General features: G+C 45.5%; 1 protein-coding gene across 1 annotated transcript; it reads right to left on the bottom strand.

Moving 5' to 3' along the window:
* Positions 1 to 334: 334 nt before the first annotated feature.
* On the bottom strand, positions 335 to 20,987 carry SLC29A1 (solute carrier family 29 member 1 (Augustine blood group)). The gene is made up of 12 exons (XM_056853021.1): positions 20,911 to 20,987; positions 17,890 to 17,971; positions 16,381 to 16,571; positions 14,757 to 14,896; positions 13,965 to 14,099; positions 13,375 to 13,472; positions 13,048 to 13,144; positions 12,481 to 12,560; positions 12,261 to 12,369; positions 10,841 to 10,926; positions 2,344 to 2,543; positions 335 to 446 (listed from the first exon to the last, which is right to left on the bottom strand). Exons 1-12 carry the CDS (start codon positions 20,970 to 20,972, stop codon positions 335 to 337), a joined length of 1,392 nt encoding a protein of 463 aa, XP_056708999.1. The 5' UTR covers positions 20,973 to 20,987.
* Between the last annotated feature and the right edge of the window lie 4,953 nt (positions 20,988 to 25,940).

Genomic DNA, 25,940 nt, shown 5'->3' with positions numbered 1-25,940 from the left:
CAAGGACAGAGAGTTGCGAGCAGCCCCTGCTCAAGCGCAGAGAATGAATGATCGTGGCCTTGGCAGGCATAAATATGGAAACATCCAGATGTACCCCAGAAAGGTTGTATAATGCTGGATTGGTAGAGGTCAAACATTGCTGGCAAGGGAAAAAGATCACACAGAAGAGGAGCTGAGCCATCGGCGCAATAAGGAGAGCCGCACTCCAAGTCGCATGCTACGTGCATCAGCTAAGGCAATGAGTTCTTGGAAAGAAGGCAAGCCACTCCGCCCCTCTCTGAGCAGAGGGCACCGATCCTCTGCCCCTCCTCCCCAAGGTGTTCTTGGTGTCCTGCTAGATGACGTGTCTGAAGAGGAAGGAGGAGACCGCCCCCAAAGCCAGGCCCAACGAAAGGAAGAATGCCATAACGGCTCCAGCAGTCTCTGCTTCGTGTGGTAACACCTTCCTAGTAGGGGGAAAGGAGAGCAAAGAGGCTCGTCAGATCAGCAGCAACAGCCCCTCCATACAAACAATTCACCAGGTCTGTGTGCAGCGGGGTGTGTGTATGTGTGTTAAACTTGGTTACTGTAGGCTATAGATAATGATGGGTAGCCATGTTAGGGAGCCAGCATGATGTAGTAGTTAAGAGCGGTGGACTCTGATCTGGAGAACCGGGTTCGATTCTCCACTCCTCCACATGAGCAGCAGATGCTAATCTGGTGAACCGGGTTGGTTTCCCCACTCCTCCACATGAAGCCAGCTGGGTGACCTTGGGCTAGTCACACTCTCTCAGCCCCACCTACCTCATAGGGTGTCGTGGGGAGGGGGAGCCGGTTTGTAAGCTGGGGATTGTAAGCCAATTTGATTCTTCCTTAAGTGGTAGAGAAAGTCAGAATATAGAAACCAACTCTTCTTCTTAGTTTGCCACTACCAGTAGAAAAGAGCAAGCACTGAGTAGCACCTTAAAGACTAACAAAATTTCTCGCAGGGTATGAGCTGTTGAGTCACAGCTTGCTTCTTCAGAAGTGAGCTGTGGCTCACGACAGCTCATACCCTGCCAGAAATTTTGTTAAGTCTTTAAGGTGCTACTGGACGCTTGCTCTTTTCTGTTGGTTAGCTATGAATGCCATAAATTATCAAAAGGCAAAAAAAAGCTTACCAATGCATTCACACGAATGAATTAAACATTCGTCTTCTGTATTGATGCTAATTTTAAAGTTTTTGATGTCTCTTTTTCCACTGCCCGAGAGGCAATGTACTCAGTTATTGTAGCCTGAGGAACATTCAGTCTGAAAGAAGGAATTGCTTTTAAAAATGGGGGTGGGGGTGGGTTTCTCAGCCTGGTTTTGCTGGCTTCAAGATGGCTTCCTCTCCTAGGCAGCTCCTTGTCCTTTCTGAAGGGGCCATTCTTTCCGATGCCACAAGGCCCTCCTCCTCTGTGCTAAGGGCCCACCTCTGAATGAATGGCCTTCTAGGAGGAACGGGGATGCTTCCTGCCAGAACAAGGGCCGTGTCACATCACACAGAACCAGCAGTGTATGCATGCTGGTAGCCTGGCAGGGTTCAGACCCCTTTGGAGAATTCCCATCTCTCATGCTGGGAGCTACTTCCTCTGCTATGCCCTCTATAAAGACCAGCTGGCCTACAGTTGGCTGTCTTTCCCCTCCTCGTACGTATTGTGTATTCATGGCTCCAAGGTAGGGTTGCCAGCCTCCAGGTACTAGCTGGAGAGCTCCTCCTAATACAACTGGTCTCCAGCCGATAGAGATCAATTCCTCTGGAGAAAATGGCTGCTTTGGCCATTGGACTCTATGGCATTGAAGTTGCTCCCCAAACCCCACCTTCCTCAGGCTCTGCCCCCAAAACCTGCCGGTAGCAAAGAGAGACCTGGCAACCCTACTCCCTCCAGTTTGCGGAAGGGTGAGGGAGAGAATTCAGGGTGTGACGTGAAACTTGGACCAAAGAGTAAGGAAAGTTTGTGGTCACCAGGCTTAGATGCATACTGAAGAAATGTTGGGGAATTCCTGTACCCAAATTAGTCTACAGAAATAACCTGGGGTGGATTAAGATGAGCAGGAGCCACTTCAAAAGCCCAAGATTTTCTAGTGGCTGTCAAAGTTGAGCATCTGCTTGATATGAGAAGGTCCCAGGTTCAATCCCCGGCATCTCCAGATAAAAGGGACCAAGCAAGTAGGTGATGTGAAAGACCTCTGCCTGAGACCCTGGAGAGCTGTTGCTCGTCTGAGTAGACAATACTGACTTTGATGGACCAAGGGTATGATTCAATATGAGGCAGCATCATGCGTTCATGTGAGGCCAGGTGGCTTTTGTTGCTCAGACCTGCCCTCTGAGGAGATACTCACTTGGGCCCAAAGCACATGCAGAGGCTGGCCAGGTAGCCATTGGAGATGGAGAAGAAGATCATGAAGATGATGTACCAGGCATCGTGGGCAAAGAAGACAGGCAGGTTTGCGCGAGGCTGCACATTACACAGCATGAAGAGGGGGATGAAGATCACACGGAGCCCAACCATGAAGGGTAGCAGGTTGCTGTCCTTTCCAGGCTACAGAGGGTGGAGAAGAGAGAACCGATTTCTTTACACACTTTTATAATTAGTACTTGACACGAGTAGATGACCAGCTAACACAGCATGTGCCTGGACAAGTCTCCCCATGTGCTAGATGTGTTTTTTGCCCCCTGTGTCTGTCTGAGAATGTGGGAGTGGGTCAGCTGGGCTTCCAGCACAAATGGTAGGTGTGTGTTTTCAAGCTGGAAGTTGTAGCCCCTTGCTTAAGCCTTCAGCTGGGAGGAGGGTTCCCAACTGTGCATTTCACAAAGCCTCACATCACATTTTGCTTTCTCCTGTTTCCTCCTTTCTGGCACACATAGCCTAGATTTTCTCACCCTGTGGTGGATTTTCCCAGAGTGACGTATGCCTGGATTTTCTCTTCCATGACAGCTATTACTGATCTCCATCTGGTTGTTCTCAATTTGCAAGTCCTTGTCTAAATTGAGATTTCAAGGTAGAATCTTGCTGAGCTTAGTTTTGGGGAAATTTCAGTGAGTTTTGGAAAACAGCTAAGAAATCACACCAGACTCCCCAGAGGTGGAGTTCCCAAAAGAATGCTCCACTGAACTTCACCACCTACTTTTGCAGTTTCAGGCAGGCGGTTGGTTTAGCTTCTGGCAGCCTGAGTACATTTCAGTGGGTCACAAATTGGGCAGGCTTGGTTTGGGTATAGGAATGTTTTATTTATGTAAAAACATTTCAATCCCAACAATAAAAGGCAGCCTAAAAGCAGAGCCCTGATCTGGATGGCCCAGGCTAGCCTGATCTCGTCAGATCTCAGAAGCTAAGCAGGGTCAGCCCTGGTTAGTATTTGGATGGGAGACCACCAAGGAATACCAGGGTTGCTGTGCAGAGGAAGGCACTGGCAAACCACCTCTGTTAGTCTCTTGCCATGAAAACCCCAAAAGGGGTCGCCATAAGTCGGCTGCGACTTGACGGCAGTTTACACACACATAAAAGCAGAGCGTGATATTCAAGGTCCAGTTTAGACATCTTCAGGGTGGTGTCAGGCTTCAAATTACAGGCAGTAGTGTGGGCACCCTTCAGATCTGCCATAACATAAAAGTATTATGTCGATACTCCACACAGAGACCCAGAGTTTCATGTGGGTTCTCTAATGTCTTCCTGTAAAGGATGCGTGGAAGGACATTTATTCCAACATTCTAGTACCATTGTATACATACACAGTTTCACAGAGCAAAGTAAAATAAAGGTCCCTGCCCCAAGGAGTTCACCATCTATAAGCCTGTGTGAAGGTGAAGAACTGTTCAAACAGGATTTCCCCTTTCTTTACTCTTGCTGCTCTGTGTGTGCATGCGTAAAGTGCCATCAAGTTGCAGCCGACATAATGGCAACTTAGTAGGGTTTTCAAGGCAAGAGTCTAACTGAGGTAGTTTGCCATTGTCTTCCTAGGTTTAGTATTTCAGCATCTGGTTCAAATGACACATCATAGAGAACAGTTTGTTCCTCATACACATTCTTGGACTCCCTGTGGCCATCACGCTGACCCTGTCAGCCCAAACACCTGGCAACAACCTGCAGCCAATTTCTATAATCAGAGACAGGCAGGGACTAAAGGCTAGGAGTGTCCATTTGGCTAAAGCCGAACAGGGAACCCCCCCCCCCGAAAAATACCCTTTTGGTAGGGTGTGCTAGGGATGTGCAGCTGGGTGACCTTGGGCTAGTCACAGCTCTCTCAGCCCCACCTACTTCACAGGGTGTGTGGAGGGGGAGGGAAGGTGATTGTAAGCCAGTTTGATTCTGCCTTAAGTGGTAGAGAAAGTCAACATTTCTCCTCACAACAACCCTGTTCAGTTGAGACTGCATGACTGGACCGAGATCACACAGCAAGGTTCCACAGCAGAGATTCAAACCTGGGTCTGCAAGATCCTAGTCCAACACTCTAACCACTATACCACACAGGCTCACTAGTGGTACCTTACTGCAGTGAATTTACTTGTGCAATCTACTGGATTATGTAGCTTGATCTGTACCACCCGATTGGATCAGGGGCTTGGACTCAATTGCCTTTCCTTCCCCTCCATCTATGATTTATAGTATTTGTCTGATCTAGTAAAGCCATTCTTATGACACCATGAGAATCTCCAAACGTCTCCAAAATGGAGAAAAGAATCCCCTGAAAAGGCAGCATGGCATGGCAAAAACACAGATCAGATTATTTGCTGGGAAAATTTCCACTGTGACTAGGTAATGAATCACCAAGAACCGAAATAAACTTTCTGGAGACTTAACTGTTCCCTGATTGTCAAATGAGCTTTGGTCCGCCGTGGGAGCAAGGAAAGTGTTGTCAGTAGGATAGACAACACTGATACCTCCACCCAGTTTGGTATTAACCACAAAGGCAGCCTTCTTTTTGCCAAGTGAAGAGGCAGGAAAGAAGTCTGGCACAAGCCACGCGGCACAAACATGCCTACGCAGAGCTTGTGGCGTCAAACTTTCCACAAAGCTGTTCTTGAAACATTCTCTTACAAGTTCATCTCTCCCCTTGGGATATGGCTCAGGGACTTGGCAAGAAGAGCCAAGTTAACATCGCTGACCCTAATGCAGAGGGAGAGGCAAAAGGGGAGCCTCCTACTGAGGCCTACTGGCTGTGACCGGGGCAGGGCTTCATACAGTTGTATGCTGACAACATTTATTCGAGAGAGCAGTCTTAATCATTTAAGGGGGGCAACGGCAGGGGAGGCAGTAAACAGAAAATGATCATGTCTAATGATCAGGACTGACAGTCAAACTACACAAGACTTTTTAAACGTTGGGTCTTGAACGAATGTGTCACTGTACGGCAGTATGAGGAGCCCCTTGGCGCAGAGTGGTAAGCTGCAGTACTGCAGTCCAAGCTCTGCTCACGACCTGAGTTCGATCCCAACAGAAGTTGGTTTCAGGTAGCCGGCTCAAGGTTGACTCAGCCTTCCATCCTTCCGAGGTCGGTAAAATGAGCACCCAGCTTGCTGGGGGTAAAGGGAAGATGACTGAGGAAGGCACTGGCAAACCACCCCATAAACAAAGTCTCCCTAGTAAATGTAGGGATGTGACATCACCCCATGGGTCAGGAATGACCCGGTGCTTGCACAGGGGACCTTTACCTACAGCAGTATGAGGCCCTGGTCCTAATCAGTTAAAAAGGACCATGCAGTAGGTGATGTGAAAGACCTTTACCTGAGATCCTGGACAGCTGCTGCCAGTCTGAGTTGACAATACTGACCTTGATGGACCAATGATCTGATAAGGCAGCTTCATGAAGTGTTCATGTGTGATACCTGTTGTGCGCATTATGCTTTTTAATAGCTTATGTTTTATACTGTGGTTTTTAATTGCAAGTCGCCTCAAGCAGAACTCTGAAGAGGTGGCACAGAAATATTCTAAATAAATAAGAATTTGTTGTCTCAAAATTATCCTCACATTATGAGAGCTGGGCCATTATTCCATTACTGCCCACATAACGGCATACTCAAATAAAATATTCACCACACAAAATAAAAACTCTCTGTGAGAATGTAACAATATCAATACAAGAACAGAGCCTCAAACTATCCTCCTGACCTCTAGTACTTCCCATCCATCCCAACACATTTCCTCTCAGTTCTCCCTTTTCTCACCACTCCCCCCTCCCGCCCTTCTGCCAATTTCTTCATTATTGCCAACACAAGCAGTACTTTTTTCGGTAATGAATAGCTTAATGATCCCATTTAACTCCTCCAGACCACTGGGGAACGGTTACTGAGTAAAAGATCTTTGCTTTGGACTGATGTCCAGATGTGATGCAGAATATCCAAAGGGACTTGTTTTCTGTCAGATCTCCTCAGCAAACTTGCACCTCGAGAGCTCAAGGGCTGGGGGAGACAAGCGCACCCTGAAGACAATATACACATGCTAGTGCCCTTAGCAAGGAACCCCGTGGCACAGAGTGGTAAGCTGCAGTCCAAGTTCTGCTCACGACCTGAGTTCAATCCCAATGGAAGTTGGTTTCAGGTAGCAGGCTCAAGGTTGACTCAGCCTTCCAAGGTCGGTAAAATGAGCACCCAGCTTGCTGGGGGTAAAGGGAAGATGACTGGGGAAGGCACTGGCAAACCACCCCGTAAAGAAAGTCTGCCTAGGAAACATCGGGATGTGACGTCACCCCATGGGTCAGGAATGACCCAGTGCTTGCACAGAGGACCTCTACCTTTACCTACAGCAGTATGAGGCCCTGGTCCTAATCAGAGCCAGAAGAAAGCCTGGAACCCTTTTTTGCCCCTTCCCAGACCTGAGTTGCTTTCCCCACAGCCACACAGCAGCTGTGGAGAATGTCCATTTAAACCTGTGCAGGGCCCAATTTAGCTCAGTTTTCCTGAGCTGAAACTCACTGTCGGCAGCTGCTGCAAAGAAAGCGAGTGAATGTCTTGGGTAGTTTGGCCTTGATCTAGTGAGTGGGTTGAAGTGGCCAACAGAAAACACATTTCTTGGAATCCACAAGCTCTCTTCGTATTCTCGATCATGGAGCTTGTGCTGGATCCTTTCTCTGATGACTGGCCCCTGTCACTAAGGTGTCTTTGTACTTTCCCAGACAGCTGGCTGCATGTCAGCCTGAGCGCGGGCTTGGTTACTGGGAGGCTGTACATTAGCGTAGATGCGGGGGGGGGGGAACAGAGGGATGTTGGAACATTTAACCAGATCCACATGGACAACAGGCCAGTTCCACCCAAACCCACACTGACTTGGCCAAGCAAAATACTGAAACATCCTTGTGCTTTCCCACTTCTGCATTTTTCTCTCTCCACTGTTGCTTGTGTTTCTGGTAAACTTCAATGATCAAATTCCCACACATTTTCCTTCCCTTCCTATTTTGAAATCTCCTCCATTGCTGTCTCTGTTGCTCTTTAGGTCATGGTCCCTAGCAGACTGTAAATTCAGGCTTCCTTTTTTCACTGACTGTGGTTTTTTGTGGCACCTAAAAAAGAACCCACCCTCATCTCTGAGTTCTCCTTGGGGATCTGCATGCTTGCCTCTCTCTAACATTAGAATATAGGAATTATTCTCCTGTTGCTGGCATCAGCCATCCAGATATGACTCTGTGCTCTTTAGAGGGGCATAGAAGTAATGACCACTCAGTACCTGTAACTTCTTTGTCTCCGGAACTTGAGATATGTTGCTTCTGAACATGGGGGTTCTGTTTAGCTACCACAGTTAATGGCTATTTGTAGACCCTGTTCCTAGCCCATGACTCCTGATCTGCACCCCTTGAAGCCACATTTTCTTGGTCATTCCCCTAGCATCTCAAGAGCATGGGCCTTCGGTGTCTCACACACATCAATTTATCCGTATTTCATAGACCGATTAAGCAACTTGGCCCAAGTCATCTGAAGTGTCAAACAATAAAGCTACAAATGGAAACTGGAACAGATAAGAGTAAGAACTTTTATCGATTTACACTGCAATCCGCTTGGAGTCTCTTTTTTTTAAATAATTTTTTTATTATTTTTCCAAAATTATTAATCACAGTTTAACAATGACATAAACAGTAAAAAGTAAAAACAAATAGGTAACATTGTTAAAAAAATTATATATAATAAAGAATTGTTGACTTCCCCTACACCTCCCTTCATCTTGTGATAAATTAGTAATCTCTTTTGCACCAAATTCTAATCCTAATACTATTGTTAATATTTACTGATCTCTTTGACATATATATTTTTCAAAGGAAAAAAAGATTAATAGTTAATAATATCATATAAAGGAAAGAAAAAAGAAAAAAAGGAAATAAGAATAAAAGAAAGAAGAAGAGAAATAGTAAATCTCACTAATAATAAATGGATTAGTATAATAAAAAGCATTTGATTATTTCCATTAAAAATTAATTATTTTGTAAGTCCTCCATTTCTCCCTAACACTCATTTAATACATATTGTTTTTCTGGTAAGTTGATATCATATATAGTTCTATTTCCATTATAACCAATCCTTTTAACCAGTTCCTTTTCGATCTTAGCCAGAAGAGACACTAGACTCTTTTAAATTAGTCCCTTTATCCAGAATTTCCAGCATTCCTTACTTTCCCACATTAGCAGTAATCGTCGAAGAGCATCCTTGGAGATTGGTGGTAAAGTCTCTTCTGCAGATAGATAATTTCCATAGTAAATCCATGTTGCAATATCTTCCATCCCAAATTCAAAGAAAAAGATCCTTACAGCCCCAGTTTTTTTACTCATTAAGTCCTCCAAGCAGCTGTTGAAAAGTTCATCAAGCAGATTAAGGGGACAGAAGTCAAAATCACTCAGATTCAAATCATTGTTGTCAAATGAGCTATTGCAGCTTGTTTATTGTAATCCCTCGTTTCCTTTGCAGGGTTCTTCTATTCTTCATCTCTCTTGTCAACTAGAGGGCCCTCTAGTATCTCCTCTGATCTCATTGTGATAATTTGGGTTTTTATGTCTTTAAGATCATCTGAGATGATGTCCAGTTTTTGAATAATAAATTGAAATGAAGTGCTCATCAAAGCAGAGAGTTGTTCCATCTGTGTAATCAGATATTCCATGGTTGCTACTTCTGAAAATTTCTGTTGAAACTCAGTTAATAAGATCCAGGCAAATTCCAGTGTAGTAAATAACAAGGAGGTGCTGCAGGAATCAGGGTCATAAACCTTCCGTCTTCTTTGTGGTCAGGAACTTGGGAAATATTTGCCAGTTACACACTAATACCACACTTCCGATTCCAAGTTCTCTGACTCTCTCGCGATGATAGATTGTTTCCGGAAGGACGTGGCAGGAAGGCTTGTTTAGTTAGAAAGACTACTCTTCAGGGTGGGGGGGTTTCCACTCCTCCCTCCCCTTTATACCTAGTAGTTCCTGATTGGCGACTGAAGCGTCTTTCAAAAATCTTAGTTGTTATGTCTTCCCACTGATCAAATTGGTAAGATCCCTGCCGGGTTTTCAGATCTTTTCTTGTTTTTAAAGAGTCATTTAAACATTGAGTGGGGAGATACGGATTTGACTGATGTATTTAGCAGTCTCCTGGGACTTCCAAATCCAGGTAAAACAAAGGAGTTCTTTTAAACTTACTCAGATTTTAGGAGAGTAGGTATTCTTGCCTCTGTATAGTTGCTAGATGGTAATAGGGGAGAGCGAAGCCTAAATTCCAAAGAGACGTCTGCGGCGATTTATTCCTCCTCAAGCTGGCGGGACTGCTACTGAATCTCTGAAGTCATAAAACTCAGAGAGTTTAGGAGTCAAACCGCTCTTCATCGGCTGCAGGAGATTTCCTGATACCTGTTCCACTATTTAGGAATTGAGAGTGGCGCGTTGACACCCCTATTTAAGACGTTTCTTGGTTCCCCCTCCGGGAGCCCCTGGGGAGACGAGTGCTTCGCTCAGCTGCCCTAGCGGAAGTCCAATCCTCTTGGAGTCTCAATGAGAAAGGCAGACTATAAATACACGAACGTAAAATGGGCTGCTTGGCATTTAAGGTGACAGAAAGCATTCTGCACTGCATCTGGGCTGTTAACTGTGTAATGATTAATAGTAAGCTGCAGCTTCTAGCCACATGGACTCAAGGATCACAGATCACAAAACGACAAGTGCCAGGCCCATAAATTGTACACTCATGGAGGACTATGAAATTATGGCCAGTCCACTTAGCAGACCACCCTAACTAGACAGAACAATGTGAGATGATGGTTTCTTCCTTCTACTTTCTACTGATGACTCTCCTTTGCCCTACATTTCTTACCTGAACACATGAAGCTGCCTTATACTGAATCAGACCCTCAGTCCATCAGTCAGAATTGTCTACTCAGACCGGCAGTGGCTCTCCAGGTTCTCAGGCAGAGGGCTTTCACATCACCTACCTGCCTGGTCCCTTTAACTGGAGATGCCGGGGAATGAACCTGGGACCTTCCGCATGCCAGGCAGATGCTCTACCACTGAGCCACGGCCCCTCCACAATTATCTAATTATTTTCTCATTTAATACAACCATTCTTTACATGCACAATGGCAAATTCAGCTACCCTGACTGGAGGGGTAATAATAATATTGTTTTAACTGATGAAAGGACAGGGATTTCTCAGGAAGCCAACGTTGCCTGGCACAAAACAAAGGAGGAGGCCAGAAAGACAGCAGGGGATTCTGCTTCTCCACTTCCGGCTTGAGCTCAGCATCTCTCCACACCCTTCCCCAGCTCTCGCCATGATTTCTCAGCACAAAGAACAGGGCTGTGCTGCTGACCTGTCGAATGTGTGTTAGTAAAAGTAGACACGGGTGGATTGAGTACTGTTAACACCTCACGGCCCCTCACTCACCCACATGCAAACAGCTGTCAGGCTCCGTCCGGCCCAGTCAAAGACATTAAACACCAGGAAACAAGAGACTGGGATGAAATATTTAGCTGAGGAGAGAATGGAGAAGAGTGATCAGTGCCAGGATCTCTGTCTACTGCTATATTCAATGGAGGAACACAGAGAATTATTAGGATGAGACAGACACCTGTGTCCTTCTGTGAGTCACTTATACCCACATCCTCCCGTCTTCCGCCACCATGTAACTCAACAAACATGCAACGAGCTGGGCTGCTGAATTATTCAGTGTAGTGTCCATAATTATACCCAGTCATTACTGCAGCACTTGGGGGCCTGTCAAGCTAGTGAAAAAACAACAACAACCCGATTCTTTAAAAGATATGCAAGTGATGAAATTGGTGTGTACATAACAACATAAGAAAGGCCCTGCTGGATCAGACCAAGCCCATCAAGTCTAGCAGTCTGTTCACACAGTGGCCAACCAGGTGCCTCTAGGAAGCCACAAACAAGTATGTGAGGGGAGGGGAAGAACAGTAAAGTGATAGCAGATGCAAGAATACAAAGAGCATCTTGTAGGCAGGACTGAACGGTCCACGAAACAGCTTCGTTCTCAGCTTTCAACGAGTTCTCACTGCAAAGGTCTGCTCTTTCTTCAGCAAGGGCTGACCCCATGCCCTTCATAAATTCTACTCTCAGCTCTGTGCCAGCCTCCACATTCTTCTCTCCACCCTTTCCTAGCTCTTCTGATTGCATCCTGGCTACGTCTCATCTTCACAGTGGCTGAAGACACACTGATTACAATAGTTTCTTGTGATTTCCTTCCTCGCAAATAAGGACATGGACTTATATGCAATTGCTGCAGAAAACTGAAGGATGTATATACTAGACCTGACTTCTCTCCTGCTCTTACATATCCCTTTGTGGTTTGATTCCTACCCACAGCTTAGACAGTTCCATGTAATAGTCAAAAGCACATGGTGTTGTTGTGAGAATGGAGGACACTTTCATTTTCTGCATTCAGGAAGGCATGCAAAATGGTTGCGTTTCAGAGGGCACATAGTAGAAGGTAAACTGTTTTGATAGGTCTGGCTGTGTTATTAATCCTGCGATGTTTATCTTCTGTATTGTGTTTATCATGTTGCTGGACTGTGAATTATTGTGTCCATGCGTTTGCAACGTGCTGTTTGCTTTGTTAGCCACCTTGAATCCGAGGCGATTAAGGCAGGTTATATTTTTTAAAAAATAAATACATAAAATTAGTTTGCTCAAGGCGAACTGATGTCAATCATGGCAGTTAGTAGATGGGGCCCCGCCTGGGAACCACCATGTAAACTCTTATGAAAAAACCCTACCTGCCCATCTCTTACATGGTTTGGGTGCGTCATTAGTCTTGATCCAGTGACAACCGTGCGGTTTTACTCACCCCAGATTATTCCCCCAGCAATGGTTGATGTTACTGCAGCGGTGACAGATGGGAAAACTCCAATAGTGATGGTAAAGACTAAGCAGACGGACACAGCCATGACCCAGATCTGGGGAGGAGGACACAAGTATACATAATGTGGACAAATAAAGCCAAGGCAACTCCAGACACCCCTGTTTAGGAAAACACCTGGGTATGGCCACATCTGCATCTCAAGTACCTTTCCGAAGATGCTGAGGACTGAGGACTCGTGGTTTGGCACATTTGCAGGGTTCTTTGGTTCTACACCATTGGGCTCATCTGTAAAGAGAGGAAGTTATGTATAAGGACAGCACTTCAGATTGAGAAGAATGGCCTCATTCATATGTGTTCTGAAGTGTGTTGTTTGACTGCTGTTAGGCCCTGCTGGAGACCCTCCACCTGCACCAAATTAGAAGAAGAGTTGGTTTTTATATGCCAACTTTCTCCACCACTTAAGGAAGAATCAAACCAGCTTACAATCACCTTCCCTTCCCCTCCCCACAAGAGACACCCTGTGAGGTAGGTGGGGCTGAGAGAGTGCAACTAGCCCAAGGTCATCCAGCTGGTTTCATGTGGAGGAGTGGAGAAACCAACCCAGTTCACCAGATCAGCCTCCGCCCCTCATGTGGAGGAGTGGGAAATAAAACCCCGTTCTCCAGATCAGAGTCCATCGCTCCAAACCACCGCTCTTAACCACTACACCATGCTGGCTCTCCACTAGACACATGTACCTCCCTCTTAACTTATCTTACACTCTGGCACTTACCTTTCCTTATAAGATCAACCTTGGTTTCCAGTTCAGAATGGTTCTCATGGGTCTGATACTCTGTCTTGTCCTTCATGGAGTAGTAACGGAAGAAGTCCTGTAGAGAAAGTCAGGACATGCAACTCATATTAGCATGGATTGGGGGGGGGGGGGAAATCCCATAAATCACTACTGCTGGGAAGCAGTTCTGAAACAAGAATTGAATAATCATTCTGGCTAGACTGGCCTGAGGATGAGAAAATCATTCAGGAGAGGCTGCCCTGGCCAGCCCTGGAAATTGGTACCCCCAAGGACACTTGCCCATTAAGAGGAAAACAGAATCCTTACCAGACGAGGCAACACCATATAGGAGCCAATGGCCAACAGGATCACTACACAGGCTGTGATGAAATAACCAAAGGCACAATCTGCTATTTCAGAGCCACCTGGAAAAGATGTGAAGTGGTCATGGTGGAAGCTTCTCTCCACACTTAATTTAGACTGGAAGAGAGGCAGCTGCCCATCCCTCCAAGGGATCTGTGCGTCTAAGAACCTTTAGATTTCCCCCTTCATTGAAGGAACCAGAGATTATCTAGTTCAACCTCTCGCACAAACAGAGGATCACTCACAAGACAACCCACAGAATCCAAATCACTGCTGCTGATGCCTGCAGGAAACTGTTCTGAAATTACTATGACCCCAGGGCTAGCCCATCACAAGTATCACTGGCCAAAGTATAAGGGTTTTATAACACTGTGGCAGTTAAGCCCCAAAGAACAGAAGATCCTACATTTACCCCTTTCCTTTGCCTTTTCAGATATAAAAAGACTGTTTTGGATCTTTCCACCCATCCGACCATCGTATGGTCCTGGCTGCCCCGCTGAAGGGTGGTGGGTAGCTGCACAGCAATTACCATGTGATAAAAGAGGATTACTCACTGGCGATAGCACAGATCATGGCCAGAGCTGCAAATGTCCCCGCAAGGCCCTGGCCGCTCATAATAGGCGTTGTATAACTGGCAGGCAGGAGCCCCGCCAGTCCGAAAAGGCTGCCCTGAAGAATGGCACCAAAAGCTGTCAGGAGAAAAGGCAGACATGTGAACGCTCACAGGGGAATACACGGGTGACCGTCTGCGTGTGCAGTGTATCGTCACAGTTCATACACAGCAGAGCTGATGCTCCTACACACTCAATTTCCTTCTGGCTGGCAAAAGCTGGAGATACAGGGGTTAAGCGTTTCTCTTTTTGACTCAACTTGTGTCCCACATCCTGCAATACCTCCTGTTAGGAGAGGAGCAGCAGTGAATTCTGACATCTTCATTCCCCTCAAATTTAGTATGGAGTAGGGTAATAAGAGTACTGAGACAGACTGTAGTTTCTCAGACTATCAGTGAAGGGGAAGACTTCATATGAGACAACATTATCTGCTGGTCAAATGACCGTAAATAAATAAACTAAACATGAGACAACAAGTAATTGTCTTTATAATCCCTCACCCAACCCAAAGCCACCTTCTATCACTGTGTTCTGCTAGCAATGATCCTTCTTCCTGCTTTATGTTTTATTAGACATTTCTGTGTTGCTATATATACATACTTTCATTTTGGTTATAACTTGTTTCACGACGTGTTTTTATTGTGCTCTGTTTTTAGTGGTTAACCGATCTGATGACTTGGGACCATAAATCTTGTAACTGAGTAAAAAAAATAAACAGGGGACCCCCTCACTTACAATTGATGATGACTATCTTGAGCATGGTGATGGTGAAGAAAGGCAACGGCTCCATAGAGACCTTTACCAGGATAGCTGTTACCATAAAGACCAAGAATATGGCAACCAGGCTGCTTACGATCCGTACTTGCTGAGGGATCCTAATGTGAAAAGGGACAGAGACAAAGAGGAAAACTCACTGCAGAAAACTAAAAACCCAACTAGTATATCCAGAGGACATTCCATGCGAAGGGACGGGTTGTTTACCCTACTGAAGAATTCTAGCCTAATTTAGAAAACTCGGTTTCCAATTCAAGCACTACCTAACCATCTATCACATTTTTTTATCCCACCCTGCCCTCCAAAAACTTCACACAACGCATAGTTAATTTGTGGAATTCCCTGCCCAAGGATGTGGTGATGGCTGCCAACTTGGAAGGTTTTAAGAGGGGAGTGGACGTGTTCATGGAGGAGAGGGTTATCCATGGCTACTAGTCAAAATGAATACTAGTCATGATTCACACCTATTCTCTCCAGTATCAGAGGAGCATGCCCATTATATGAGGTGCTGTGGAACACAGGCAGGATGCTGCTGCAGCCGTCTTGTTTGCCGGATTCCTAGAGGCACCTGGTTGGCCACTGTGTGAACAGACTGCTGGACTTGATGACCCTTGGTCTGATCCAGCATGGCTTTTCTTATGTTCTTACGTCTGGACAACTGTCATCATATTGTTGGATATAATGAAAACTGTTCAATCCTCTTGAAATGACTGCTTCAACTAACAAGGTTCAGTGGCTTCTAATTACATATATAAGCTCCATCCAGTATAAGAAAACCAATGGAGAAAATATTTGCTGCGGACCTCAGAGAAACCAGTTTGACTTCTGGTTCAGACATGAATGAACCTGCCTTGACAAACGACGCCAGTTTCAGTTCTCCTTTAGGTAATACTGAAATAATTACTGTAATCTCTGGTAACAAATTTTTAAATTGACAATGCTAGTTATGAATAACGATAATATTTATGTTTATGTTGGGATACTCTGCACCCACAACTTGATAAATGAAAAGAAACCAAAGAAATATTGTGGGATGAGCTTGGAACAGAGTCCTCCTGGGAAGGTTAAGTTTGGAGTAGATCCTACATCCCCAAACATAATGGCTGGGCCAGAAGAAGAGTTGGTTTTCATACCCCACTTTTCTCAACCTTAACAGAGGTGGTTTGCCAGTGCCTTCCTCTGCACAGCAACCCTGGTATTCCTTGGTGGTTTCCCATCCAAATACTAACCAAGGCTGACCCTGCTTAGCTTCTGAGATCTGACAAGATCAGGCTAGCCTGGGCCATCCAGGTCAGGGCTCTCAACCTTTAAGGAGTCTCAAAGTAGCTTACAATCACTTTCCCTTCCCCTCCCCACAACAGACACCTTGTGAGGTAGGTGGGGCTGAGAGAGTTCACTGTGACTAGCCCAAGGTCACCCAGCAGGCTTCATGTGGAGGAGTGGGGAATCAAACCTGTTTCTCCAGATTAGAGTCTGCTGCTCTGAACCGCTGCACCACACTGGGTCTCAGAAAGGGGAGCAGGGACAAAGCAGGAAAGAGACGGGTGTGTGGGACTCATTTTTGAGGAAGCTGCAAAAATCTCACCTCTGATGGATGAAGGAGTTGAGGCAGGTGAAGATGAGGAGAGGCAACATGGCGCTGATGGTCATCACGTTGTTGAATATGGACTGAAGGTATGTGGGAGGAGGATCTGCCCCCCTCCCTGTGACATTTACATCAGCAACACGGTCGACAGAGGATGTGTTCTGGGATTCCCCCAGGCGGCTGGTAAAGTACTGGAAAGCGGGCAGAGACGGTATCATGAAGGAAACAAACTTCACTGACATAAGAGCTGGCCTGCACTATGCTACTAAACACTTCCACAGTGTAACTGCACCTTGTATTCGCTCATCACAAGACCAGACCAGAGCCCCTCTTCTCATAACTCCACAGGAAATTCAAGGGGTGATTGATCAAATTAAACAGGCTAAGGCTCCCGGCCTCGATGGTTACACTGTAGAATTTTACAAGGCATCAAGTGAAATATTAATACCGCAGATGCAGAAATTATTCAATAGTATTTTAGATGGACTGAAGGCTCCAGAGTCATGGAGGGCAGCTAAGATAGTTGTTACTTTAAGCCTGGCAAAGACCCCCTGTCTCCATCCTCATATAGGCCTATAAGTTTACTTAATCAGGATTACAAAATTTTTACCAAAATTTTAACGAACAGGCTATAACAGTACATGTCAGCTTTGACTGGACCTGATCAACATGCGTTTATTAAAGGTAGATCAATAGCAAACCCTATAAGGAATATTTTAAATATAATAAATCACAGGAGTGAAAGATTAGCCCTTTTGAAGTTAGATGTATACAAAGCGTTTGATACAGTTAAACATCAATATTTGTGGGATATACTATATAAAAGAGGAATACAAGGACCATTTTTTGACAGCATTAAAGGAAATATATAAGGACTGCACTGCTACCGTGTGGGTAAATGGGGCTATGTCTAGGAAAATAAATATTGAGAAAGGACAGAGCCCCTCTTCTCAGTCATACTCATCAAGCGGCCCTCAAGAAGCGAGGACTGCATATATCTTTAGTTTTTTTAATATTCCTGTCTTCCCTTTGCAAAGTCTTCCTTTGCCACACCTTTCAACTCCCTCAATATTTCAGCGACCAGAAGTCAGGTAGAATTGGTCAGATGTGTGAAGCACAGGACAATAGGCATAGCCCAGACTACGGTGGTCGCTCGTAAGTCCTACCAAAATGGAAGATATTACAGCGCTCAGATAATGGACTAATTTCTGGAACTTCCTCACACTTATTGGCTACGGCGCAAGCTGCACCAGAGGATCTTGGCAAATGCTTATTATCTCAAGGAAGTTACTGCCCACTTACTGAAAGAGAAGGGGGTTCAAGGCTGCATTGGAACTCCCTGCTGGAAAGGGCATTGGCTGAGGGATGCAGCCAGCATATGGGTTTATTTCTCAAGGCCCCTTCCAGTCCCTCAAGCAGCTCAGTAGTATTCCTTAGTGTGGTATACCCATCACAGCAAATCCCTTGACCTGGGGAGGGCAACACTATTCCCAACACTTGTGAACTTACCATTGTAGCTGTCATGAAAAAATTCCATGGCAAGAGTGTCCCCAGGCCGAGTATGAAAAAGATCAGCCAGACGGCCCTAAACCTGCAAAAAGAAAAAGAAAACGGGGGGGGGGGAATCAGTGGGGACTAAGCTGGACACTACGTAAGAACATAAGAAAAGCCATGCTGGATCAGAACAAGGTCCGTGAAGTCCAGTAGTCTGTTCACACAGTGGCCAACCAGGTGTGACCCGGGCAGCTCATTCTTAAAAGGGGAGTAGCCTTAAAGGAGGGGGTGTGGCTCCAACGCTCCCGAACGCCGCAGAGAGGGAAACAAGGTAAAAATGGAAAAATGGGGGGAAATTCCCCATTGAAAACATCGAGGCTACGCCATCAAAAAGGGTGGCGCAGCCCCGCCGGTGCGCATGGGGGCATTCTTGGGGCAAATGGGGTTAGAAAGCTGCCCAAAGGCAGCTTCGCCCCAGGAGCACCCTGGGAACGCCTCCCCCCCCACGCCGGTGCAGCTGTTCTCTTCCGGGATTTAGTTCCCAGACTGGCTGCGCTGGTAACGGGGGCCAGCGGAGGTCCGTCTCTCCCGGATGCCGCGTGTTTGCCCCCGCCCCCATGATAAAGCAGCACCTACACCGGCGCGGGGTCATGCCGGCTCCTGTGCAGATCCCCCCCCCCTGGATTGCAGCCTTAGACTAAAAGGTGATGTTTAGTGGTCACATTCATCTGCTACTGCTACTCCTGCCCTGAAGATGAAGACGCGCTGCCCTGGAGATGGGGAGGGGCTGTGGCTCAGTGGTAGAGCATCTGCTTGGCATGCAGAAGGTCTCAGGTTCAATCCCCGGCATCTCCAGTTAAAGGGACCAGGCAAGTAGGTGATGTGAAAGACCTCTCTGCCTGAGACCCTGGAGAGCCGCTGCCGGTCTGAATAGACAATACTGACTTTGATGGACCAAAGGTCTGAGTCAGTAGAAGGCAGCTTTGTGTGTTCATATGTGTCCATGCGAAGCAAGTGGAGCTATCATGAGCGATATAGGGGCTCAGTGACCTCCTGCCCCCTGCTGTTCCACGGGAGCTGCAAAAAGGGGACTAGCCGGCTGCTCCGGTTTTCTTCCAACGCAAAGCACTTCCTTACCATTGCCATTTTATTATTCTCTATTGCCTGCAGTCCAGGGGATTTTCCAAGCAAGTTATGAAACGAGGGGAGAGGGAAGGCCACTCCCAAGCTCAGTCAGATACGGGGCAGGACTGAATGTCCTGGCACCAGCTTGTGTGTTTGGATGCAGGAATGGTTTGTAAGTCACCCGCCTGCATTGGGGGAGGGGGGAGGGAAATCCAGCAGCGCTGGTGGACACTTGCTCTGTAAATGTACCCTTCAGGGATTATACAAACATCGAGATTAATATCCACCCATCACCTCCCTTTGAAATTTACATATTTGCAATCTTTAGAGTGTTTGTTCTCATCTCCCAAAAGAACAATTCCAATAACATCTCCAGAACTTGGGATGAACAGTGGTTAGGACAGGGATCCCCCAACATTTTCAAGTTTGCGAGCACCTTTGGAGTTCTGACGCAGGGTGGTGGGCGCAGCCACAAAATGGACACCACAAGAGGTGTAGCCAACCATGAGATGTCAGGGAGGGAGGAACTTTTACATATTTCAAGCAGAAGCTCTGCTTAACTGGATTCTTTTAAAATGAACATATTTAAAAATATATTATCTTGCATACATATAGCTTACCTTCAGTCACACAGTGAAGATCCTTGTGCTGTGGTGGCACAGATCCTGGCCCCGCTCACTTGTGCAAGGAAAGGTGTTGGCAAGTGCCACGGTGCACATGGGTGCCACGTTGGGGACCCATGGATTAGTGTTTAGGATCTGAGAGACCTAGGATCAAATCCCCACTGCTATGGAAGCTTGCTGGGTGACACTGAGCCTGTCACACACTCTCAGCCTAGCCTACCTCACAGGATTGGTCATGACGGTAAAATGGAAGAAGGGAGAATAATGTTGTAAGCCAGGGTGTTGAACTCAATTGTTACGAGAGTCGGATATGACATAAATGCCACTTGGTCCGGCCAGGCTATGCCTCACCATCCCAGATCGAGAGGCGGGGTGGCTGCCTCGGCTGGCTTACGGGCCAGATAAGAGCTCTCAAGGCCTGCGGGCCTTATGTTTGACACTCCTGTTGTAAGCTATTTTGAGTCCCCACCCCACTGGAGAGAAAAGCAAGGTATAAATAAAAATTATAACACAAGTCCAGATCAGTAAACAAATAAGGGCATGATACAGTCATTGTTAAATGCTGTAGGAGCACTTTTTCAGGTTAGGAATGTGTGCAGCTGGACCATGCCATTAACTGATACAGAGATCGGGAAACAAAATGCAAGATTAAGGGTATGAACAGTAAGCTGCTAGGCTTACTATGTTTCCTCACCATCACAGAAGAACAGAGTGGGAAGGCCCTTGCTGCACCCACTGGGGGGGGGACTGTCTATAAATCCGTACCTTGAAACATATGGGAACAAGTCACATGCTTGGAAAAAAGAGGGGCTAGATGGTAGTTAAAATGACCATGACGAGGGCAAGGGCGCTTGAAAACCGTGACATACACATGAACACATGAAGCTGCCTTATACTGAATCAGACCCTCGGTCCATCTAAGTCAGTATTGTCTACTCAGACCGGCAGCAGCTGTCCAGGGTCTCAGGCAGAGGTCTTTCACATGACCTACTTGCCTAGTCCCTTAAATGGAGATGCCAGTGATTGAACCTGGGACCTTCTGCATGCCAAGCAGAGGCTCTACCACTGAGCCATGCCCCCCCCCATAGGGAGGCCGTGACATAGGCATAGCACATTATAGTGTATAACTTTTTTCCTTCACAGGAAGATTATATCCATGCAGGGGGAAAGTACTAGCTTCAGAACAATGGGGGAAAGTTCTGTACAGTGTTTAGCAAATATTGTGGGGCAAAGTGCATCTTGTCTGCACTTTTCTATCTTCCTTCCTGCCCTTATGCCCCAGCCATACCTGTCCTGAGGGCTGTTGTCTGTCGTCGCAGCATTCTGTGCAAGTGTATAGGACTCTTTCATGTTTGCTGGATTTTCACTGCTTTACTTCACTGCTAGCACCCTGAAGAGTGAAACAGGAAAAAATGAAATTAATGGAGAGCCATAATTAAAAAACAAAACAAAAACCCAACAGAGAGTAATGAGACAGTATAAGATTCATCATTTGGATCTATGTACAATTGTGTGTGTGTGTGTGTGTGTGTGTGTGTATTGGGGCGGGGTATCAGTGTGAATTCCATTGCACAGAATCAAGATGAATGTAGTTTTCTCATATAGTATATAATGTTTAAAGAAAAACCTGACTCAGGTGATTGTTTTAAGTTTCATGTCAATATGATGTCCAATAAAGGCTTTAACCAGCCTCTCTTTGTTGATTTCTCTGGAAACACATGCATGATAAGTGAAGAAAATTATACCTCTCATTCTATTACAACACAATCCTAAACAGAGTTACTTGTCTAAGCCCATTGAAATGAATGGTCTTAGACTGGAGTAACTCTTTAGGATTGCACTGTTAGTTTTACATTGGTGGTATCTGCTGTGTTCTCAGCAGGGATTCACTTGATCCAGCCCACTTTTTCACTCAATCTTGTCTAATTCCCCTCCTTACTATAGCCTGTCACATGGTTTTTGTTCCCACAGGACCAAAGACCCCCAAGCAGTCTTTTTTGGGTGGTCCTTTCTATTTCACTAGCAGAAAAGCTAGCTGGATCCAACCCAAAGCTTCTCGCTAACAGACCTACCCAAAATTTCTGCTTGTTCTGCAGCTCTTGTACATGTAGCCATTTGCACAAAGTCAAACTTATTGTATCCCTTCCTGCCTTTCCATTTGCGCAAGATCTTGTGCAACCAGTTTCTGGGCATTATAACATTTATGGACAAGATACTGAGCAAGCAGAACTGCACTAAGTCAGTTATGTTTTCATTTGCGCATTGCTGGATCCAAGCCATTGTCTTGTGCTTTCATCAACTGCACATAGCAGCCTGCTGCTTGACCGTTGGGAGCCTAGACAAAAATCCGCATTCCCTCCCAATGTCTGCCATTATGCCTCTCCCCACACACATCCTCCAGAGACCCAAGGTTGAAGAGTGCATCCATAATGGAAAAATTGGGGTGAATAAATCCTCAAAAGCAACAAACAAATGCAGCAATGGAAACTCTGAAGTAAACAAAGCCAAGAGTGGAAAAGGCCAAAGGAGGAGAAACCCGCACAAAGGTGTGGATTCTGATCTATTTCCATGTCTGCTCAGATAAGATCCAAGGCTGAAACAGATAAGGAGAAGCTCGAGATCTAAGTTGAAAGACACTAGTACCTCAGATGTCGAGGACAGAGTTTCCCCAACCTGACAGTAAAAAACCAAGGGGAACACTTTGCATTATCTGTTGAGCAGAGTTTTGATGGAGATTCCATCTGATCCACATGAAAGTATGAACCTGGACCCCTTGTCCGCAAAGATCTTAAGAACAGGCAAAAATATAAATCAAGCAACATTTACATTTTAATTTATTTATGCCGTTTATAGTCTGCCTTTCTCGCTGGGACTCAAGTCGGATTACACAGGACAGGTCAATACAATCAACAGGACGGGCCATCAACAGACGATGCAATAGGACCTTGACTTGTAGAACTCTGGAACCAAACAGACATCCGAAACAACGGTGAAGCAAAACACACATATTAACACGACATCTAACAATGTAAAACCCATATTGTGCTTAAATCACCACAGTCGGTATAATTTTTGGCATCTGAAATTTGTTCAGCTTTTGGCCATTCCTATCTTGAGATTTTTTTAAAAAAATCTTACTTGTACTGTATCAAAGTACCACATTTCACATTACGCAAACTCTGATGTGCTATGACTTCAGGCCACTGTACAGTTTATAAATATGTGATCTGACTACAGCATTTTAGTATACTAAGTGCTTTATAGCCCCTATATCTCATTCTTACTGAATTTATATGAGCCCATGTGATCTGGCGCACTCTTTCTCCTTCCTCTCTCTTTTTGTGAGATTAGCACAGCCTGTCCTGAAACCAGAAGACCCCAACATATTCCTGTCTTTTCTCCCCAGGACTCGAAGTGGCCTGCTAATTCCACCACACCATTATTCACAGCTTTCAAGACCCCCCCAGCACAGCCTTTTTTGGTAGTCAAATTGCAGAATGAGAACACCTGCAATCTAGGCAGCCTCTCGCCCACCAGAAACACTAGGTAAAAGGTAAAGGTCCCCTGTGCAAGCACCGGGTCATTCCTGACCCATGGGGTGATGTCACATCCCGACGTTTCCAAGGCAGACTTTGTTTGCGGGGTGGTTTGCCAGTGCCTTCCCCAGTCATCTTCCCTTTACCCCCAGCAAGCTGGGTACTCATTTCACCGAACTCGGAAAGATGGAAGGCTGAGTCAACCTTGAGCCGGCTACCTAAAACCCACTTCCGTTGGGATCGAACTCAGGTCGTGAGCAGAGCTTTGGACTGCAGTACTGCAGCTTAACACTCTGCGCCATGAGGCTCTGAGAAATCACATATTCCCATCCCTCAGATTGCAAAATGGATAGAAGATGGGATATTTATTTTATATAAAACATTTACGTTCTGCCTCTTCAGAGACCAACTCATGGTGGCTCATAAAATAAAAACAGAAAATCATTAAAATTAGCAACCATTTAAAAAAACAACCAATAAAACCCGGAAACATAAAAGTGCATACAAACGCAGAAGGATATTGCTGTGCTTTGAAATAGGCTATTACTCCACAGCAAATATCCCCCCTGCTCTCCAACATCTCATAGAGATGGGATATCACTGGTGCCAGACTAGGTCTGGAGTTAAACACAAAAAATTCTCCTCAGTCTTGTAGAAAGAACTGTAGGTCCAAGAAAAAGAAATGCTGTGTTTTTGAACCACAATGCAAAATGACAATATCCTAAATTGCTAAAAATGCTGGTTTAATTTAAAAATATGTTTCTGGTAAGTGTGGTTGCAAAGTCAAAATCGGACAGCCTTTCAAGGAAAAAATAAACCCAAGCTCAATTTTCAATTGTGTTTTCAGTTTTCTTATTTGTCAAGGTATTTCAAAACTTAAGGGCAAAAACGCATGGTCACTTTATCCTCCTTTAATCCCTGCTTTAGCCAGGATCGAACCCACATTAGGCGAAACGCATGCGTTCAATCCTGGCTGAATCTTGGCTGAAACAGGGATTAAAGGAGGATAAAGTGACCATGCGTTTTTGCCCTAAGTATTTTGCAATCATGATTAAAAAGGCATAATTATTCCAGCAAAAGTCATAGGATTCTGCAGAATGCTCAAAGCAAGCTCTACGTTAGGCCCACGCTGAAGAGTCAACGGGTACATCTGTGCCACAAACAGGGTGGTGCCCAGTACAACATCTGGTGGATGGCTTGAGGTTACTGCTGGTGAGGAAATTATGGATTTTCCAGAGGTACTGGAATGTTGGCAGCAGCTGAGGCTGCCAGATGTGGGATTTTAGGCAACTGAAAGAAGCTCGGCCAGGACAGAAAAGATAATCATGGTCGCAGGACAGAAAAGATAATCATGGTCGCAGTATCAGTTGGATCAGCATGCATTCATCATTAGTAGTGTTTCCTGCCTCCCTGGTCCTATCAGGAGGACAGGAATTTTATTTCCTATGTGAAGTGCATTGCTTTGAGCTAGCCAATGCTAATCCCCTTCCGAGAAGACTTTGTGGCACCTCTAAGGGAAACAGTCTGATGTTCTTTCCAGCATACTTATGACTAAGTAGCTAACACAGAGATTGGGGAACAAAAATTGAAGTCTTGAGCCAGGCACAGTGAAATAGTTCTGTGGACCGATGTCCAGGTGTTCTGGATCAGTGCTTCATCTAGTCCAGCATCCTGTTTCACACTGTGGCCAACCAGATGCTCCCAGAAAGCCTACAGGAAGGCCCAGAGGCAAACGCCTCCCTGTTACTGCCCTGCAGCGCTGCTACCCAGAGTGTTAACGTCTCTGAACATGACGGTTCCATTTAGTTATCATGGCTAATAGCCACTGATGATGGGCTCTTCATGAATTTGTCTAATTCCATTTCTAAAGCCAACTAAACTAGTGGGGATCACTGCAGCCTATGGGGGTGAATTCCATAAGCCAATCACCCTTGAATAAAGATGTGTTTCTTTTTGTCTGTCCTGAATCTGCCGCACGTCAACTGCCTTGTGCGAGAGTTCATTTGTTGCACCAACACTACTTTCACATAACCCCCCAAAACTCACCCTTCTTCTTAACTAAAAGGACCCAACCTTGCCATTCCTCACAGGGAAAGTACTCCAACTCCTAACATATTTTGGTTGCCACCTTCTGTACTTTTTTGGCACTCATATTAACCTCAACATGGGGCCTGGAGTTTTCCAGGAATTACAACTGATCTCTAGACTACAGAGGTCAGTTCCCCTGAAGGAAATCGCAGCTTAGGAGGGCGGACTCAATGGCATCACTAGAAGTCTCTAGGAATTTCCTAAGCCAGAGCTGGTAACTCTATTTATTTCTTCAATTTCTGGCTCGCCCTCCCCAGCAATACTATCACCTTTGAGATGCAATGACCAGAAATGTACACAGTATTCCAAATGTGGCTGCACCACAGATCTATATAGGGGCATTACAGTAGTGGCCATTTTATTTTTAATCCTTGTCCTCTTAGCCACCAGCACAGAATTTGCGTTTTTAAACTGATGATGCACACTGAGTTAACATCACCTACAAACTTGGCAGCTTGCTGCTCACACCCAATTCCAGATAATTTATGGATAAATTAAATAGCACCAGTCTGAATATGACCCCGCAGAACCCTGCTGTTCACTTCCTTCTATTGTCAAAACCATCAATTTACTCCTACTTTCTGCTTCCTGTTAATTTAACCAGTTTCGAATCCATAAAAGAACATGTCCTTTTATTCCTTAATTGCTAAGTTTACTCAGCAACCTGAGTAACAACCAGCCACCCCCTTCAGAA

This window comes from Euleptes europaea, chromosome 7, assembly GCF_029931775.1.
Source record: "Euleptes europaea isolate rEulEur1 chromosome 7, rEulEur1.hap1, whole genome shotgun sequence".
NCBI classification, from domain to species: Eukaryota; Metazoa; Chordata; class Lepidosauria; order Squamata; family Sphaerodactylidae; genus Euleptes; species Euleptes europaea.
This window is presented reverse-complemented; position numbering and strand designations above follow the sequence as displayed.